Source organism: Octopus sinensis, linkage group LG2 (assembly GCF_006345805.1).
Source record: "Octopus sinensis linkage group LG2, ASM634580v1, whole genome shotgun sequence".
Lineage (NCBI taxonomy): Eukaryota > Metazoa > Mollusca > Cephalopoda > Octopoda > Octopodidae > Octopus > Octopus sinensis.
Window position 1 is genome coordinate 58,799,555 of NC_042998.1, and position 20,000 is coordinate 58,819,554.

The 20,000-nt window shown below is 37.2% G+C and overlaps 1 protein-coding gene across 1 annotated transcript in view; it reads right to left on the reverse strand.

Annotated features, from left to right (window-relative positions):
- Window positions 1-455: 455 nt before the first annotated feature.
- Window positions 456-20,000, reverse strand: part of LOC115232578 (alpha-1A adrenergic receptor-like) — a 236,751-nt gene continuing 217,206 nt past the window's right edge. Inside the window, exon 3 of the mRNA XM_029802541.2 lies at window positions 456-1,762. Coding sequence (XP_029658401.1) covers window positions 1,311-1,762 — 452 coding nt within the window. The 3' untranslated portion in view covers window positions 456-1,310. The remainder of the gene's footprint in view (window positions 1,763-20,000) is intronic.

Here is a 20,000-nt window from a genome sequence, read left to right on the forward strand (position 1 = left end):
ACTCCGATATTATCCACCGCACATATGACGCACCTTTTCATATGAAATTATTTACGTGCAATGGGGGATAGAAACGGAGTGGTACCGTAACAAGTGTAACTAAAACTAAAATTGTGCTATATTCATTTTTGGTTTTTTTTTGGCATTATTTGTTATTCTTTGTAATACTTATACACTGCTTCTAGCAGTGATATACCTGGAGTTTCTGCACCAGTGCAGGTTTAATTTCTCTCAGAGTTCCAGTATGAGAGCGTAGATAACCAGAAATTCCGATTGAGTGCTGTATTGTAAACACACCGATTTTCTATACACACAGACACAGACACACACTCCAACGTACATATATATATATGTATATATATATATATATATATATATATATATATATATATATATATATATATATATATATATATAATATATATATATATATTATATATATATATGTGTGTGTGTGTGTAACGGATTTATCTTTGTATGTAAAATGTATATCACCCGAAGGCGTACAACGAATACACCGAGCAAAATGAAACTTGGTTTGGATAAAAACAGTGAAGATAATGTAACTGGAGTGATTAATACATGCTACACAAGAAATACAGGAACAGAGAGAAAGAGAGAATTTTTTTTCTTTTTACATATCTGTATTTTTAGTTCGATATTGCATACACTGAAAATTTCAGATCTCCGAAATAAAACAGTACACAACTGGATTGCAGTGTAATTTCTTACTTGGACAGAACTCTTTAATTGGATGCCAATCACTTTTGTGCATATTAATGAATCACCATAGTTATTTTATTGTCAAAATCATATATTTCAGTTCTATTGATCGAAATCTCTTTGTTTAATATCAATACAAACAGCGTCTTTGTTATTTTATTCAGGATCTGAATTTTGTTTGAATAATTATTAAGACAAAGACAGAGTAATTTCTTTGCAATCGGTTTGTTCATATTTGTTTAACGAAACAACACGAAGGTTTTTCTTTGTATATATCTTGATCGAAGAACTCAAATATAGTTTTGTTTTCTCTAAAATATCAAATATACTATCTTTGCGGGACAAAAAAAAATAAATATAATAAAAACAAAATCGAGCCTGTGCATTTCAAAGTCTCTTCCTGTCTGTTATTTTCCATTTGACTTACTGTTTTCATTACCAAAACAGTATGTGAGCTTTTCTCGAAATTATAATTGTACATTGGCAGTAAAGTCTCTACTTGTGTATCTCTTATTTTCCATGTCAATTGACATCTTTGTATATCAAAATCAATAGGATTTGGTGGCAGGCATCAAAATAATTCCAGTCTATTTTACCAGTTTAGTTCTCTGTTTTTCTTGCAGTAGTCTCAGTGATGGAAGTGGTGAATCTGGACAGAGGGAGCTAAGTGGTAACTCCCGATTCAAATGAAGTCGAAATAGAGGTTTTATTTTTCTCGAACCAGTAAATTTTATTGCATTGTCAGGTTTGTTTTGTAAAGTTCTATTTTTATAATTAGATTTATGAGGGAAGCTTTGTGCGACACGGGGATCTGATTGTTTCTTATGAAGCTCTATTGTCAAGGCAGCAATACCTTTTCCACTTAGAAATTGTCGAGGTTGTCTTCGAAACTGACAATGAAGAATTCTTTTAAAAGCTCTTTTAAATTCCTTGCTCGAACAAGCATATATAATGGGATTCATAGTAGAGTTACAATATCCAAGCCAAAATATGATTTTAAACATGAGCTGAGGAATCTGACATCTTTCACAAAGGGCTCCTATAAAGAAATAGAAAAAAATCACATTAAATTTTAAAAAATTTACAGCAGAAACCATATAATATACATGTATAAGCGGGTGTGTAGGTGCGCGCGCGCCCGTGTATATATATGTATATTTATATATAAATATATATATATACACGCACGCGCACACACACACACTTGTATACATATGTTTACATAGGCACTCAGACAAACACATATACACAGACTCACATTATATGAATTTATGAAAACATAAATTACATCACGTATGTAGCGGATGGTTCTTGATTCGTATTTTTTGTCATTTTGTTCTAAACCAGTTGTATTTAATGAGCTTTCTGCAATTAGGGAGGATGAGGATCGTAGTTCTTGGTTTCGTTTAATTTTTCTCGTTCCATTTTTTGCACCAAACTTCATGTTTTCTTCTCGTTTTATCTTATCTTCTTACTGTCCAGCTTTCTTGTTTTTAAAAATAATATCTAATACATAAACAGTACCTGAAAGATTGCTTTTAAGATACGTGGCGAATTTTATAAATATGCCTGTTCAAGTATCATAATAGCATGAAACTATTTCGTACCTGCTCCATTCCTTCGCCATCGATCGACTCAGCACTCTGCCTTTCGCCACCATCGTCACATCTACTCTCAGACCAGCAATAACCACTAAACTCAGTCCTTCCTCAACAGAACATCATTTCTCAAGCGTGTTTCCCCAGAAGATTCATATCTTCCTGCGAGTTTCCACAGTTAAAACGGATTATTAATAACACCATGCTCAGTAAACTCGAAGATCTTGCAAAAGTCGGTACTATTCAAGAAGAGTGGTCCCGGTGCGCGCACTCGCATACTCGCGTATTCGCGCTAGCTAGTCGTGACTAGTCGATCCTACAACGACTACCTACGTTTTAAGAGTATGATGGGGGTACCAAAAATAGGTTGTGTGTTATTTTTATTTAATTTGTTTAAAAAAAAATTACGTTGTTTAGAAAAAAGATTTATTTACTTTATTTAAAAAAAATTATTTACTTTGTGTTTTTGTGTTTTATTTACTTTGGGATCTTTTCCTTTTGAACGGCAGTTTTCAACACAATTTCTAGTTAACTAAACACTTTTAAACTTCGTATACTGGTAGAATGTGTTTATAAAACAACATTTTTTCTTGGCTTTATTGAGAAAATTCTATATGTTGTAACGTATTTCGACTTTAATTTCGAACATTTCGGCAATTTTAACCAATCGCTGACCTCCATTGACGTAAACAACATTCCGTGCTGTATGAATATGTCCCTCATTTAAGAAACAGATTGGGTTTATTTACATTTGCGAAGAAAAAAAGATACCCTTCCCCCCACCCCTAACCCTAACCCTAACCCTACCCCTAACTCTAACCCTAACCCTAACCATAACTCTAAACCTAACCCTAAAATAGATTGAAATGCAATAGATCGATACTAGGGTTATAATTATGGGTGACAATTTCATACAACACCGCTACGGAAAATAGGATTTTTTTCTAGCAGTGTCAAATGAAATTGTTACCCATAATTATAACCCTAGTATCGATCTATTGCACTTCAATCTATTTTAGGGTTAGGTTTAGAGTTATGGTTAGGGTTAAGGGTGGGGGAAGGGTAACTTTTTTTCTTCGCAAATGTAAATAAACCCAATCTGTTTCTTAAACGAGGGACATATTCATACAGCACGGAATGTTGTTTACGTCAATGGAGGTCAGCGATTGGTTAAAATTGCCGAAATGCTCGATTTTAAAGTGGAAATATGTTACAACATATAGAGTTTTCTCAATAAAGCCAAGAAAAAATAATGTTTTATAAACACATTCTACCAGTATACGAAGTTTAAAAGTGTTTAGTTAACTAGAAATTGTGTTGAAAACTGCCGTTCAAAAGGAAAAGATCCTTACTTTGTTTAAAAAATTATTTACTTTGTGTAAAAAATTATTTATTTTGTTTTAAAAAACCCATCTATTAATTTGCATACGCGCACTCGCGCTAGATAGTCGTTATAGGATCGACTAGTCACGACTAGCTAGGGCGGATGCGCAAGTGTGCGAGTGTGCGTGCACCGGTACCACTCTTCTTATATAGTACCCAAAAGTCTTGGGTACTGCCCTTTTGGCCAAACCCAACAAAGATAGGAAAACCGACACCACTATACAAAGTAGCCTATGTATTCTATATTTTTGCTGATGTTAGGGTGTGATTTGAATTGAGTGAAATTTAACCCCAGTTAGTATCTTTCGTTGATGGACGTAGTGTCAGATTTACCATTTGGTTATGACAGCGAGCAACAGTTTGAGATTTCGTAACTATATTAGTTTTAATCAAATTAGATGTCGGTTATTAATGAAAATTTAATGAAAATCTTTATTCCTCAAAGCTACTTCGGAATTTCTAAACTGTTCTTTTTAATTTTCCTTAAGGGTAACATTCTGATTTTTATATTAGGAAGCTTAACTGCATTTAAAAGAACACACAATGTGGAAATAAAATGCGTGGAACAATCATGCTTAGTTTAGGTTATGATGAGAATTCTAATAATATTATTTCACTCAAAGTAGTGGACAGTAGTATGACGTACTGAGTTCGAATCCTGGTGAAGTGAACATTGCCTTTTCTCCTTTCACTGTCAGTAACATAATTACTATTTAAGCCTGATCCATTATATTCTATATGTGATCGACTATAATACTTGGACTTATTGTTTATATGTTACACATTGTTAGTCAGATTAACGTACAGGCAACAATCGAATAGCACTTGTTTAATATACAGTTTATCAGATCAAGGAATGAGAAAAGTAAACATAGAATACACAGTTAATAAGTAAAGTGGGTAAGTCTCATAGATAGAGGTGGTGGCGGTGTAAATTTGCAGAATTTAACTACTAGCAGAATGAAGTATCAACGTCGACAAGTAAATAGAGTGTATTTGTTGGTTTGATATTTGCTTGTTTAATCCGGTAGTGGTATAAAATTTCTGAATTTAAGCAGTAATATTTTGAAATTACGATACTTTGTGAAAACTTCTAACCTTCTAATTATATCATTTCCGAAGTTTTTTTTTTTTACTGATTTTTTAAATAAACTATTTTTGACTGTACATAAATTATGCTTTAGAATGCTATATTTAATATCAAAATTAATACTGCTTTCTTTTAAGTACCGGATGTAGTTTGACAAAGTTGTTGCGTGTCTCATTTCAGCATGTTCGAAGGACGAAGTATGATTAAAGTAATGTTGTTTGAATTTGGCGTTTGCTGTTGCTATGAGGCACTTTGCTCCATCGTTCCGTTATATTCGACAGAAGTGATTTCTTAGATTTATTCGCACAGGGAATGTAAATGTCAATATATTTACAACTGAACAACGAATATTCTGTTTCTGTGCATTTGTAAACACACACACACACACACACACACACACACACACACACACACACACACACACACACACACACACACACACACACACGCACACACACATACACACACACCACACCACACAACAACATCAGGCATTTGCCATATTCTGAACACCTTACTTCCCTGGGCATAGATACATTGAAACTCCGACGTCTGACAGCTGACTTGGCAGACACCCATAAAATTATTAACCATCTTACTAACAATAACTCTGTGCACCTTTTCAAACTCCACCTGTCTAACACCCGTGGACTTGTTTACAAAGTCAGAAAACAGCACAGCTCCCATGACTTTCGGATACATTTTTACACGCTAAGAGTTGCTGAAGTATGGAACAAACTGCCGGCTTCAGTTGTTAGTTGTCGGAGCACTGCATCCTTCAAAACTTCCATGCTTCCTGAGATTCACTAACACTACACCTGATTTTTCTCCCCTCCATACACACGCAAGTATGTATCTGATTCATACACTGTTCACTTTTCAGACATTTGTACATTACTGCATATGCTTTTATACGCACTTTTGACAAGTTGTGGTGCACCTGAGCACTGTATACAATAATTTCATTATTATTATACACGACATTTACACATATGCACGTGTGCGCGCACAAACACATACCTTATTTTGGAATCTCTACTTCTGGTGAAGTCGTCGAGGTGCTGCTGTGACATAAAGCATATCGAAGGCGTGCTTTATGTTACCACAGCACCCCTACGAGTTCACCAGAGATTTAGACTTAATAGAGCTCATCCCTCTTCGGGTCTGATGTCTACCGATGAAAGAGAGAGACAATCAGTAAAAGGAAAGAAAGAAACATACTCTACACAGGACTGGTACTTTATATCCCAAAATGTAGACGGTACAGTTTGGCTTACGGCATTTGAACCCGGCGAACAGTGAACCATTTACTGCAAGGCAGTAATCCAACGCCAGCAATATCGAAGAATATCCAACGAAACTAAACTTAAACTAATATAACATATATGTATTTCAAGTGGCATCAATATTCTTCCGCAAAGCAATTAGCTAAAAACGTACATCAGTTAACACATTTTATCGCTACAATAATTATTTTAGCTACATACACGCATGCGCACTCCCCACAGATATATGCGTACATTCATATGAGTACATATTATACTAATAGTTGATCGTCTACTCTTAATCTCGCCTCAAGCCGAGCTGTTTGCAACAGTCAAGAACAGCACAGCTTCGAGCGAAACTCAGAATGGACTGTCGACATTTGATATAATATATAGCTTTCCACTCTACTAAACATATTGAGTTCTGTATCAGAGAACGTTTGAACTATGTCAAATATATCTTAATATAACAAATATTGAAGATGGAGAGCTTCTTATAATGCAAAAACGGATAGGAGCTCTAACGTTTTCATTATTTGATATTTTTACTTCTGTTTCACAATGCTTCAAGCAAACTACAACGCTCTTCTCTTCTTGTATTTTGATATATTTTACAACTCTCACATTGCGACACGCACTCCAACCCCAAACATGTCTATTTTATCATATGGTTCTAGTTTCAACCTGCAACTAAAACAGCATCTCCTTGTTAACTATCTACAAGTTTATCGCTGATGCAAAGATATTTGTTCTTTTGCTTGATGTTTATGCTTTACTCTTTAGTACTCTTCACAAATATACAGATTTTAAATAATTTCCCATTATTAATTTGTTAGAACATAATAGAGCTCGAAGCTAAACCAGTATAAACTTCCTACTATGTAATAAACAATATTTAACATGCAAGGCCGTAAGCATAATTCTAATATTATTCATTTTTGAAAATTTCAATACTTTAGCGTTGACAAATGAAGCAACAAAAGAAAGTAGATAAACACCTGAATATAAGTAATGGTAAATTGCTCACAAGTTATAATCATTTGATGGGATGGAATAGTACAACTAATTGGAAATAAAATTGTCATTAAATAATTGAAAAACCTCAATGTTGTCTGTAATTAAATAAAACAATTAAATTGTATGCACAAGTTAAAAGGCGTCATTTGAGAGTTGTTAACCAGTCGAATTATAAAGATGTACGGTCTTCATATATGAGAACATTGATTTTCTAACGTGGGAAAATGGTCCAATATTTTAGCAAGGGATAAAATAGTTAACTGACAATCAACTGAGTTATCGATGATTCGTATCGTGTTTTCGGTACCATGTTATGTTCCTGACTAAAGAAGTCAAGTCTTACATTACTCAGTCAGTCTACAGGTACGGCAGAGTAGTTAGAGGTCTCTAATGATTTGACAATAACTTGTTCGCTTTACAATGGTGAATTCGTTTGTTCCTGTGACATATCAGCGTCTTAGTCAGGGGAATATTTCACTATCATCCACTTAACACTTAAAAAATTGGAGAGATAGTTACCAAGATAAATTAAATCCTTGTGATTTACTAAGATATTAATTGATCGGTATTCATTGCAAAGATTTCATATAGAGACGCAACAGAAAAAATTTTGAGGAAGAAAAGAGTCGGTTACATACACTTCTGTACCTGATTTATTTCACCGTCCCTAAAAGAATGAAAGGAAAAATCGAACGCGATGGAATTTGGACTCAGAATGGAAAAAGCTGAGAAAAAAGGGAAAATTCCATCCATGAACCATTCGTTACCGTATTGGTATTGATTGTAATTACAATGATATAATGAAAAACTAATTGATCTTTGTGGAATTTGTATTTGAAAGTAAAAGAAGGTAGCTAATACAGCAATGATGTTGTTTAATCTCATCTCAACCATGACTGAGAATACTATTAAAGCATTCTAACCATGACCATCCAATGTTTTATACATAGTTTTTATATATATATATATATATATATATATATATATATATATATATATATACTTGACCTCTAAATCCACAAGTCTTTTCATTCTCTCTTTGTTTATTTTCTCTTATTCCTTTCTGTTGAAGAGCGTAGGCTTGAAATGTAAAAGACTTTCTCACTTTCGCTAGCGTCAAACTAATACACCGAATTGTTGTTCATACACCTGTCTTCGTCTTTTGTTTTTCTGTAAATTTCAACTATATATAATTTAATTAGAGGATATGTTAACCTCGTGAAGGTTGCATCCACGGAAATACTGGTTCAATAGCTAATGTTGGGAAAGGAAATTCCCTTAAAACAATAGCTGTATATTAAGCATATAGTTTATATCCAGTTAAAAGAAGAAAATAAAGAGGAGATAAAGAAGTTAACAATTATTTATTATTACCATATTAATCATCTTCGCTTCTTACAGCCGTTTCAATTAATACGCAATAATTTAATTACAAATCTGTACATTAAATTTGCATTTATGTGACATGAGGATAATTTCATCAGAGTAAAAATATATGTCACCAGCGGTGTTCCCCAGGGAACTGTTTTGGGTCCGCTACTCTTCATAATTTACGTAAACGACCTTTCCAGTGTCGTACATCACTGCAAAGTGAAAATATTCGCTGATGACACTAAGCTCCAGCAAATCGTCAATGAAGAAGCAGACCGAACTCAACTCCAATCTGATCTATATGCTGTGAGTCAATGGGCAGACAGAAACAAAATGCAACTGAATGAGGGAAAATTTGAGCTGATGCATTTTGGAAGAAATTCCTCACTAAAACAACCATACTCTCTTCCTTCAGGGGACCGCTCACAGCTTCTAACAATATCAGAGACCTGGGTGTAATTGTTGATGACGATCTCAGTTGGAGTGCACACATCAACAAGAAGGTCGATATAGCTCGTAGGATGAGTTCCTGGATCTTAAGAACTTTCCGGTCCAGAGAACAAGGTGTCATCATACCACTTTTTTCTCCTTTGTACGGCCACACCTTGAATACTGCTGCCCACTGTGGTCTCCTCACACAAGACAAAACATCTCCAGAATTGAGTCACCCCAGAGGGCTCTCACTAAACAAATTGAAGGCATGGCTGCTCTCGATTATTGGGATCGCCTTAAAGCCTTGAAACTTTACTCCCTCCAGCGTCGCCGTGAGCGGTACATCATTTGTACGATGTGGAAAATATACCGCCAACTTTGCCCAAACGACCTAAACATTAGCTTCAAGGTTCATCCAAGACTTGGACCACGGGCCATACGTCCCCTGCCAAATTCAAGATCACAACATACATGTACACTGCAACATAATTTCTTTTCCTCAACAGGCCCTGCCCTATTTAACACTGTCCCGAGGGAGATCAAAGAGGAAAAGGATCCATTAACTTCAAACAGAGTCTGGATAGATTCCTTCAAAGAATACCAGATTAGCCACCCATAATTGGATACAACTCACCCAACAAGAACTCACTACTTGAACAAAACTGGATACAACTCACCCAACAAGAACTCACTACTTGAACAAAACTTGAACAAAACTGGATACAACTCACCCAACAAGAACTAACTACTTGAACAAAACTTGACTTAAACAGGATTCGAATAATCCTATCAGGTGGTGCTATTAAGTTAGACATGGCCTGGACCAATCTCTGGTCGAAACATATCTAAGTTTATCTAAGTTTTATACGCATACATACACACAGGCACAAACACACACACACACATATACATATACATATATATATATATATATATATATATATAATGTCACACACATACACACGTACGCATGCATGCATATGTAAGTATAATTAATCCATACATATACATACACACATATGTATATACATGCATATACATACACACACATGCATATGTATACCTGTACATAGATATACACATATACATACGTATACATGCATATATACATACGTACACGTATACACATATATATCGATATACATATATATACATACGTTTATACATACGCATACATAGATACGAGCATATGCATATCTACACACATTTACATAAGCATAAATATATGCACACACATGTGCACGTGCATTTACTCATGTATGTATATATACATACATATACAGATATGCGCTCACACACATATAGACATAGATATATGTACTTATGTATGTACGTTTGCATGTATGTATGTATGTATGTATGTATGTATGTATGTATGTATGTATGTATGTATGTATGTTACGAGTGCTACTGGTAACATGTAACCCAGTACAACCTGTTGTATGGTCGGGTCGTCGGCAACTAAACCGGCAACCCCACCAAATTTGCTTGGTGAGGAGGGTGTTTATTGGACACCCTGCGGGATGAAAATCAAAACCCGTCAAAGGGTGGAGGAACTCTTGAGAGTCAACGGCCATCCAATAAATGTCTTAAGGCTGTATCATGCGCGGGGACATAGAAATAATCGGACTGAATACCCGATCGCGCGGTTAAACCATTAGGAGTGAAGGACTCCTAGCCTTTGTTAGGGCATCCTTCTAGGAGAAGGTAACTCAGGTAACTGGGATAACTCCGACATAAAACCTGCGGCTCAGCGATTACCGATGATCTTGATTTGTTCTTCTTTTCGAATTATGGCTGCTGTTGCTTAGTGAATGGGATTGACTCAGTGCACAGCCTTTCCTCACTTTAAAAAAATCTTCTTGCACAGGCATTGCACGATAACAACATTGATTAAGCTTCGTGCAATGGCCATACTCGATAACGAGGGGGCAGCCACCATGTATGTATGTATGTATGTAAGTATGCATGTTATGTACGTATGTATGAACGTGTGTGTATATATGTATATTGATACAAATATACATATATAGATTAATTGTACGTACATATGCACGCATGCGTATGTGTGTGACATTATATTCATATGTACATTTAAACATCAACATTTTACTAAAACCGTTAAAAATAAATATACTTTTCTAGAAACGCTATGGTTTAGAGACACTAATTCAAAATTTCATTAACCAGAGGGCACTGATTGGCTAATATGGATTTGCATCAATTTCATTTATAGGGGTAATGGGTAAGAATATATGTATATATATATATAATATATATATATATATATATATATGTTTGTATATGTGTGTGTGTGTATGTGTGTGTATATGCGTGTATACATGTATATATATATGTATACGTGTGTATGTGTGTGTGCGTGCATGTATATATAATATATATATATATATATATATTATATATAATAATATAAAAATAACAGGAACCAAGAGGTGGAACGAAACGACGAATCGGAACATATATATATATATATATATATATATATATATATATATATATATATATATATATATATATATATATATATATATATAATATATATATATATGTATCTATATATGTGTGTTTATATATGTATACGTATGTGTGTATATATATATGCATATACATATGTACATATACATATATAAAGTTTTATAATTTTATTTACACCATAAAAATGACGATTTTATTCTTTTTATTAACTGGGAGTTTAATTTATTTATATTTATCTTTCCGCAAGCATCTCTATTTTTAGTTTATCTATTGTTCTGATTTTATTTATTTTACCTCATCCCTAATCATATTCTAATCCTTCACCCGAGCACTTGATAATACAAATCATAAACCGTAATATTAGTCTGCTGAAAAGACTTGATAAGTCCGCATAAAACATCCGAAGTGACATCTTTTTTCTCTGATGAAATTATGCTCATGTCACATAAATGCAAGTTTAATGTACAAATTTGTGATTAAATTATTGTGTATTAATGTAAACGGTTGTAAGAAGCAAATAAATAATTATTAACTTCCTTACTTCTTTTATCTGTATATATAACGGGAAGCTTTATGAAAATAAACAAAAGACGAAGGCAGGTGGCATATAAACAAACAATTGTATTAGTATGGCGCTCAGGAATATAAATAAAACAAGTCTTTTACGTTTCGAGCCTACGCTCTTCAACAGAAAGATACACAGAAAAGAAACACAGAAAGAAACAAGGAGAGAAAAAAATGCGTGCAGAAGCTAGCGAATCAACATGGCGATCTGATTCCGGCCAGAAGTCAATGATCAAACGTGAGACGCAAGAGCGAAAATAGGGAAGATAACAGTGTCAAATGACCAACGCTCCAACAAAGGGTGTGTGTGTGTGTATGAGAGAGTATGTAGAGTGTATGAGAGAGTATGTAGTGCGTATAAGAGGTCTGGACGTGTGTATGTATGTATGATGTGATGTGTAATGTCGTATGGTGTAGTGTAGAGAGAGGAGATGAGGGGGAGAGGGGGGGGAGGATGGAGGAGATAAGGGGGAGAGAGAGGAGAGGAGAGATGAGGGGGAGGGGAGGGGAGGAGGAGAGTGGGAGAGAGGAAGGAAGGAGGAAGAGAGGAAGAGGGGAAAAGGAAAGAGGAGAAGAAGAGGGAGGAGGGAGAAGGGGGAGAATATATATATATGCATGCATATATGGGTACAGGACGTCACCAACTGTGTAAACAACATGAAGTATGAAAACAAATGAGTTAACAACGCAAACAACGAGAGTAAAGGAAACCGAACGAAAACAAACATGGAGGGTCGTTAGACCAGAACGAGAGGAAAATAGTGAACGCTGGTAGAAATATTTTCTTTGATAAGAGAAATGATAACATACATACATGCATGCATACATACATACATACATATATGCACACATTCATACATGCATGCATACATACATACATACATACATACATACATATATACATACAAACATACATACATACATAAATATAAGTGAGAGATTATTTTAAAGTACAAATGATATATAGTTAGTTACGATAAAAATATTTATTAAAATTGAAAATGTTAAGATATCTTTTCCTTTGAAATATATCTACCAATTTCATGTGAGCAATACTGGGATTTTTCAATATCAAATGTTAAAGTTAAAATTTTATGAAAATCTGTAAATGTAGTCCATATTTACAGAACTTCCAAATGTGTGGAAGCACTCCGTCGGTTACGACGATGAGGGTTCCGGTTGATCCGAATCAACGGAACAGCCTGCTCGTGAAATTAACGTGTAAGTGGCTGAGCACTCCACAGATACGTGCACCCTTAACGTAGTTCTCGGGGATATTCAGCGTGACACAGAGAGTGACAAGGCCGGCCCCTTGAAATACAGGTACAACAGAAACAGGAAGTAAGAGTGAGAGAAAGTTGTGGTGAAAGAGTACAGCAGGGATCACCACCATCCCCTGCCGGAGCCTCGTGGAGCTTTTAGGTGTTTTCGCTCAATAAACACTCACAACGCCCGGTCTGGGAATCGAAACTGCGATCCTATGACCGCGAGTCCGCTGCCCTAACCACTGGGCCATTGCGCCTCCACAAGAACTTCCAAATACTGTCTGTTGCAAACGAAACTCATCGTTTTCAGACTGGGGTCTGTTTTATAACTATAGATCAGACGTTCCCAAAGTTGGTGGTATTGCCTTTCTCTTGGGGGATGGGGAGTGGAAATTTCCAGTGGCCGGGGCCGTTCAAGAAAAGTGGAGCAAGGCAATAATGGGATGGTCAAAAAGTGGCAATGTATGTAAAAGACCCCTCCCCCTAAATAATGGGTTAATTGGGTCAAGTTTTATTTGTGAAATGTAACAGTTTTGAATTTGCTGCAGAAAGTAGTCTATGTGAGGCGGGTGGGGGCACTAGGAATGTGGCCTGGGTACCAAGGGGGCGGTTCCCGAAAAAGTTTGGGAACCACTGCTTTATGTAGTTACAGTACCATAAACTCATATACATTAAACGACTCTCACACTGCAAATTCTTCAACCCACTATCCATACCTTTTCCTGTTCGACGATACACCATATCTACTCCCAGAAGCCATATGCCCCCACCCCATCCCCACCATTCCAGCCAACATAACTGATTCTTCATAATTTTGGGAACATTTCTATATATGCCCATTTTAACAAATTCTCAAACGCTTAATATTGCTAATCTCTATATAAACGATAGATATCCATTTTCGTTACAGTTTAGAAAGCCGCACGTGTTGAAGATTCGAATTTAATGTCAATTAAAAGACATTTTATTCTCCTTCACTTACTAACGTGCTGTCTTCTTACTGTGTCAACTATCACGTTTCAATGATTTTCAAAGACAAAAGGTGTGCATTTTTGATTGTTCCAATATCATCATCATGGTCGTCGTCATCGTCATCGTCATCGTCGTCGAACTCATCATCATCATCATCAGTTAATGATAACGATTATGAAAAGGATAATGATAATAGTAATGAAAATGATGTAACCATAATGATCATGCCGATCGTGATGATGAAGATCGTGATGATGACGACGATGATAATAATAATTATAATCATAGTGTTGGTTGTGATGTGACAATAATGGTGTCAAGATGATGATGATAGTGATGATGATTGATGTCAAAACCTGGCTCAAATTTTATTTGTATTTCGGTTCAGCTAACTTATAATCTGTGCAATATATACTGCATTTTTACCTCCTCCTCCTCCTCCTCCTCCTCCTCCTCTCCTTCTTCTTCTTCTTCTTCTTCTTCTTCTTCTTCTTCTTCTTCTTCTTCTTCTTCTTCTTCTTCTTCTTCTTCTTCTTCTTCTTCTTCCTCTTCTCCTCATCTTCTTCTTCCTCCTCTTCTCCTCGTCCACTTCCTCCCCTTCTTCCTCCTCTTCTCCTCGTCCTCGTGCACTTCCTCTTCTTTTTCCCCTCTTCTTCTTCTTCTTCTTCCTCCTCCCCTTCTTTTTCCTCCTTTTCTTCTTCTTCCTCCTCTTCTTCTTCCTCCTCTTCTCCTCGTCCTCGTCCACTTCCTATTCTTTTTCCTCCTTTTCTTCTTCTTCCTCTTCCTCATCTTCTTCTTCCTCCTCTTCCTCTTCTTCTCCTCGTCCTCTTCCTCTTCCACTTCCTCTTCCACTTCATCTTCCACTTCTTCTTCCCCTTCTTCTCCTCGTTCTCGTCCACTTCCTCTTCTTCTTCTTCCCCTTCTTCTCCTCGTTCTCGTCCACTTCCTCTTCTTCTTCTTCCCCTTCTTCTCCTCGTTATCGTCCACTTCCTCCTCTTCTCCTTCCTCCTCTCTCCTTCCTCCTCTTCTCCTTCCTCCTCTTCTCCTTCCTCCTCTTCTCCTCGTCCTCGTCCTCTTCCTCTTCTTCTTCCTCCTCTTCTTCTTCCTCCTCTTCACCTCGTCCCCGTCCTCTTCCTCTTCTTCTTATTCCTCCTCTTCTCCTCGTCCTCTTCCTCTTCTTTTTCTTCCGCCTCCTCTTCTCCTTCCTCCTCTTCTCCTCCTCCTCGTCCTCTTCCTCTTCTTCTTCCTCCTCCTCCTCTTCTCCTTCCTCCACTTCTCCTCGTCCTCTTCTTCTTCCTCCTCTTCTTCTTCCTTCTCCTCTTCTTCCTCCTCCTCTTCTCCTCGTCCTCGTCGTCTTCCTCTTCTTCTTCTTCCTCCTACTCTCTTCTTCTTCTTCCTCCTCCTCTCTTCTTCTTCGTCCTCTTCTCCTCGTCCTCGTCCTCTTCCTCTCCTTCCTCCTCCTCCTCCTCTTCTCCTTCCTCCACTTCTCCTCGTCCTCGTCCTCTTCTTCTTCCTCCTCTTCTTCTTCTCCTCTTCTTCTCCTCCTCTTCTCCTCGTCCTCGTCGTCTTCCTCTTCTTCTTCTTCCTCCTACTCTCTTCTTCTTCTTCCTCCTCTTCACCTCGTCCCCGTCCTCTTCCTCTTCTTCTTATTCCTCCTCTTCTCCTCGTCTCGTCCTCGTCCTCTTCCTCTTCTTTTTCTTCCGCCTCCTCTTCTCCTTCCTCCTCTTCTCCTCCTCCTCGTCCTCTTCTCTTCTTCTTCTTCTCCTCCTCCTCTTCTCCTTCCTCCACTTCTCCTCGTCCTCTTCTTCTTCTTCCTCCTCTTCTTCTTCTCCTCCTCCTCTTCTTCCTCCTCCTCTTCTCCTCGTCTCGTCGTCTTCCTCTTCTTCTTCTCCTCCTCTTCTCCTTCCTCCTCTTCTCCTCCTCTCTTCTTCTTCGTCCTCTTCTCCTCGTCCTCGTCCTCTTCCTCTCCTTCCTCCTCGTCCTCGTCCTCGTCCACCTCGTCGTCTTCCTTCTCCACTTCCTCCTCGTCCTCGTCCTCCTCGTCGTCTTCCTTCTCCTCGTCCTTGTCCTCCTCGTCGTCTTCCTTCTCCTCTTCCCCCTCGTCCTCGTCCTCGTCCTCCTAGCCGTCTTCCTTCTCCTCTTCCTCCTCCTCCTCGTCCTCCTCGTCGTCTTCCTTCTCCTCGTCCTCGTCCTCGTCCCGCTCGTCGTCTTCCTTCTCCTCTTCCTCCTCGTCCTCGTCCTCGTCCTCCTCGTCGTTTTCCTCGTCCCCTTCCTCTTCGACCTCGTCTTCGTCCTCGTCCTCCTCGTCGTCTTCCTTCTTCTCTTCCTCCTCGTCCTCCTCATCTTCTTTCTTCTCCTCATCTTCTTTCTTCTCCTCGTCCTCGTCCTCCTCATCTTCTTCCTTCTCCTTGTCGTCGTCGTCGTTGTCGTCCTTTTTCTTCTTCTTCTTCTTCTTCTTCTTCTTCTTCTTCTTCTTCTCTTCTTTTTCTTCTTCTTCTTCTTCTTCTTCTTTTTCTCTTCTTCTTCTTCTTCTTCTTCTTCTTCTTCTTCTTCTTCTTCTTCTCATGCCGTAAAATCAGTAAGTTTGCACGTCCTGATGTCACTGAATCGTTTTGTATTGTCAACAAACATCATCTAAAGAGAGAAGTTATTCTTCGATGAATAAATACAACAGCGTATAGCACAATCACTTGCATAGCAGTCGGAAAACGTGTTAAAAATGGATAAGCACATCATTGTGCTGATTCTAGCTGTTTTACGTGCTCATAATAATTTGACGTTGTGTTGTATTATGCTGCAATTACCATTTACCGAGAGATAAACGTATCAGAAATCACTGTAAATGATATCACAAACCTAAATGGTTTGCTTCTCTTTAAAGCGAAGGAAAAGCAGAACAATTAGATACTCATATTAGTTGCAAGGTGAATAATGAATAAACACAAAGCGCTAGCTACGGCTTTATGATAGACTGTACAAAATTTACGTAACTGCGGACGAGGGTTACCAAAAATAGATTACCATAAGCACGAACAACGAACGACACATCAAAGTTTTGTTCTTGTAGGAAATTCAAGAACGTAGGCCTATCACTCGTAAGGTTGCAATGAACTTACAAACTGTACCTTGCAGCATGAAAGGTCACACCGTTGAGGTTGTAAATGTTATCCATCTTCTATGACTGATATCTGTCAATTCTGAATTTTCAGAGATAAGTGAACCAAAAGAGAAAGCTTTTGCATTGTCAGCCAATCTGTAAGAAATAACAACCAAATCCCCCTGGTATCACATCTGACCGTCTCAAAAACAAGGGAAGGATACATTAAATAATGTAGTCTTTGATACACACTCTGTGTAATAAAAACCGGAATGGAGACGACTGGGCTGTTCTGATCATACAAGACTGACTTTTTGGAGGATAAACGAAACCATTGCCGCCACCAAAATCACCCTATCAGACCCCAACTGCTAAGAAGAAGGAGAATAATAATAACAGCTACAACAACAGAAAAAACATCAACGTCAGTAACAAAACTGAAAGCCAAGATCGTGGAAGCAATTTTGTTCCATATGAAAACCATTTCACGAAATTTTCGCCATCAAGCATTTTAATGTAGTCGCTTAAACTGCAAGAAATAGCAGCCAAATCTTCTTTAAGTTATACTATGCCATCTTTTAGAGAAAACTTATGACATTGTATTACTTATTCATAGCTACTTTAATAGACGGTGGGGCGGAGGTAGTAATAACGAGTTCTTTTGATCTTCACGGATCTTCTCGTTTCAAGCTTAATCTAGATTAAGCAACAACAACATGAACATCATCATCATCAGCAAAAAGAGCAAGACTCGAAACCCTTCTTAATTTCCTTATCCAACTTACCCTCCTGATATGTAGGGCCTTTGTGTCTAGTCAATATTAAATATTGAGTGTGATATAATATTCAAGTTAAAATTACTTCTATTCAAGTCTATGATTTCAGTGTTTTCACTCTTAGTTAATAACCTGCAGCATTTTTGAAGGGGGATATGTATTCCTTCATATTGGACAATATCTCCCCTAGTCCATTACAAAGTTAATCATTTCGAACACAGACACACACAAACAAATACACACGCGCACACACACATGCCTATCTGTCTGTTTGTATGTAAGTATGTGAGCGTGCATGTATGCAGGTATAAATGCATATATGCGCATGTATAGTTTCTCGATTATCTTATTTCAAGTATCGTCAATGTGCACGTTATGAAATTTCGAAATAGCGAATGTTGGCTGTTTGATAAATCCGATGGCTACTTACGCCAATATCTGTTGGCAGTTTCCTTTCAATGACTATCTTACCAACAGCTATTTCAAGATGAGATCTAATAAACGATTTGTAATAAATAACGTAATAACTATCCTTGTGGCAAATATCAAAAGCTTCTTTCATCTTTCCAAAGATCCCGTTTTCTACCCTCCAAACATCCCAGATGTCTTTTCTTTGTATTCGACGTAGTGGATAAGGATTATCTGTTCGTGAATGAGCAAGCTTCAATCATAGTTTTCTTAGTATATTGAAATATTTCTTACAAATAGTGAAAAAATAAAATTAAATATCAAAGACAGAAGCCTTATGAAAGCGCTAGAATATAGTTTCTGACTTTGGCGTGTCCAACAATTTTGAGCGGGAGGGAATAAATGGATATTATTGACTCAATGCTTGATTCGCACTTTATTTTATCGACGCAGGAAAGCTGAAGGGCAACTTTGAGCTCGGGGAGATTTGAACTCAGACCGTAAAGAGCCGAAACAAATTCTGCAAAGTGCTTTTTCTTCTAATATTATAAAGATTCTGTAAGTTGACCACCTTACGAAAACGCAAGATATTCCTTTCTACTATAGACACAAGGGCTGAAATTTCGGGGGAGTGGGTAAGTCGATTGTATCAACGACAGTGCTCAATTGGTCCTTATTTTATAGATCTCAGAAAGGATGAAAGGAAAAGTCGACCTTGGCTGAATTTGAACTGAGATCGTAAAGACGGACAAGATACCTATTTCTTTATTACCCACAAGGGGCTAAACATAGAGACGACAAACAAGGACAGATAAACGGATTAAGTCAAATATATCGACCCCAGTGCGTAACTGGTAATTATTTAATCGACCCCGAAAGGATGAAAGGCAAAGTCAGCCTCGGCGGAATTTGAACTCAGAACGTAGCGACAGACGAAATATCTATTTCTTTACTACCCACAAGAGGCTAAACAAAGAGGGGACAAACACGGACAGACAAACGGATTAAGTCGATTACATCGACCCCAGTGCGTAAGTGGTACTTAATTTATCGACTTCGAAAGGATGAAAGGCAAAGTCGATCTCGTTTACTATTTTGCTTGTGTGGACCGCTAGGGGTCATATGGACCCCGTCTGAGGACCACTGCTTTAGTTAATAATTTTCATTAAACAAATATACGACGGTGTAGCATGTAATTTCTGTTAGTAGAAATACGAGAAAGTGCCTCATGCTATTCTTTTATTTCTTTCAGTCATTTGACGGCGGCCACGCTGGAGCATCACCTTTAGTCGAGTAAATCGACTCCAGGACTTGTTCTATGTTCAAGATTTCTTCAACTTCCGTTTTAGGTTTCGAAAATGCATTTTAAATACTTCTAGTACATTTAAGTTACTTGGGATTTTTATTAAGTATTCTCTTGGCGAAACCTTATATTTATTTTTAGATGAATTAAGATGCGAACGTGAAGTACATATGCGTCTGTTACCACACACACACACAAACACACACACACACAAGCAGTTACACGGATATGTATGTGCAT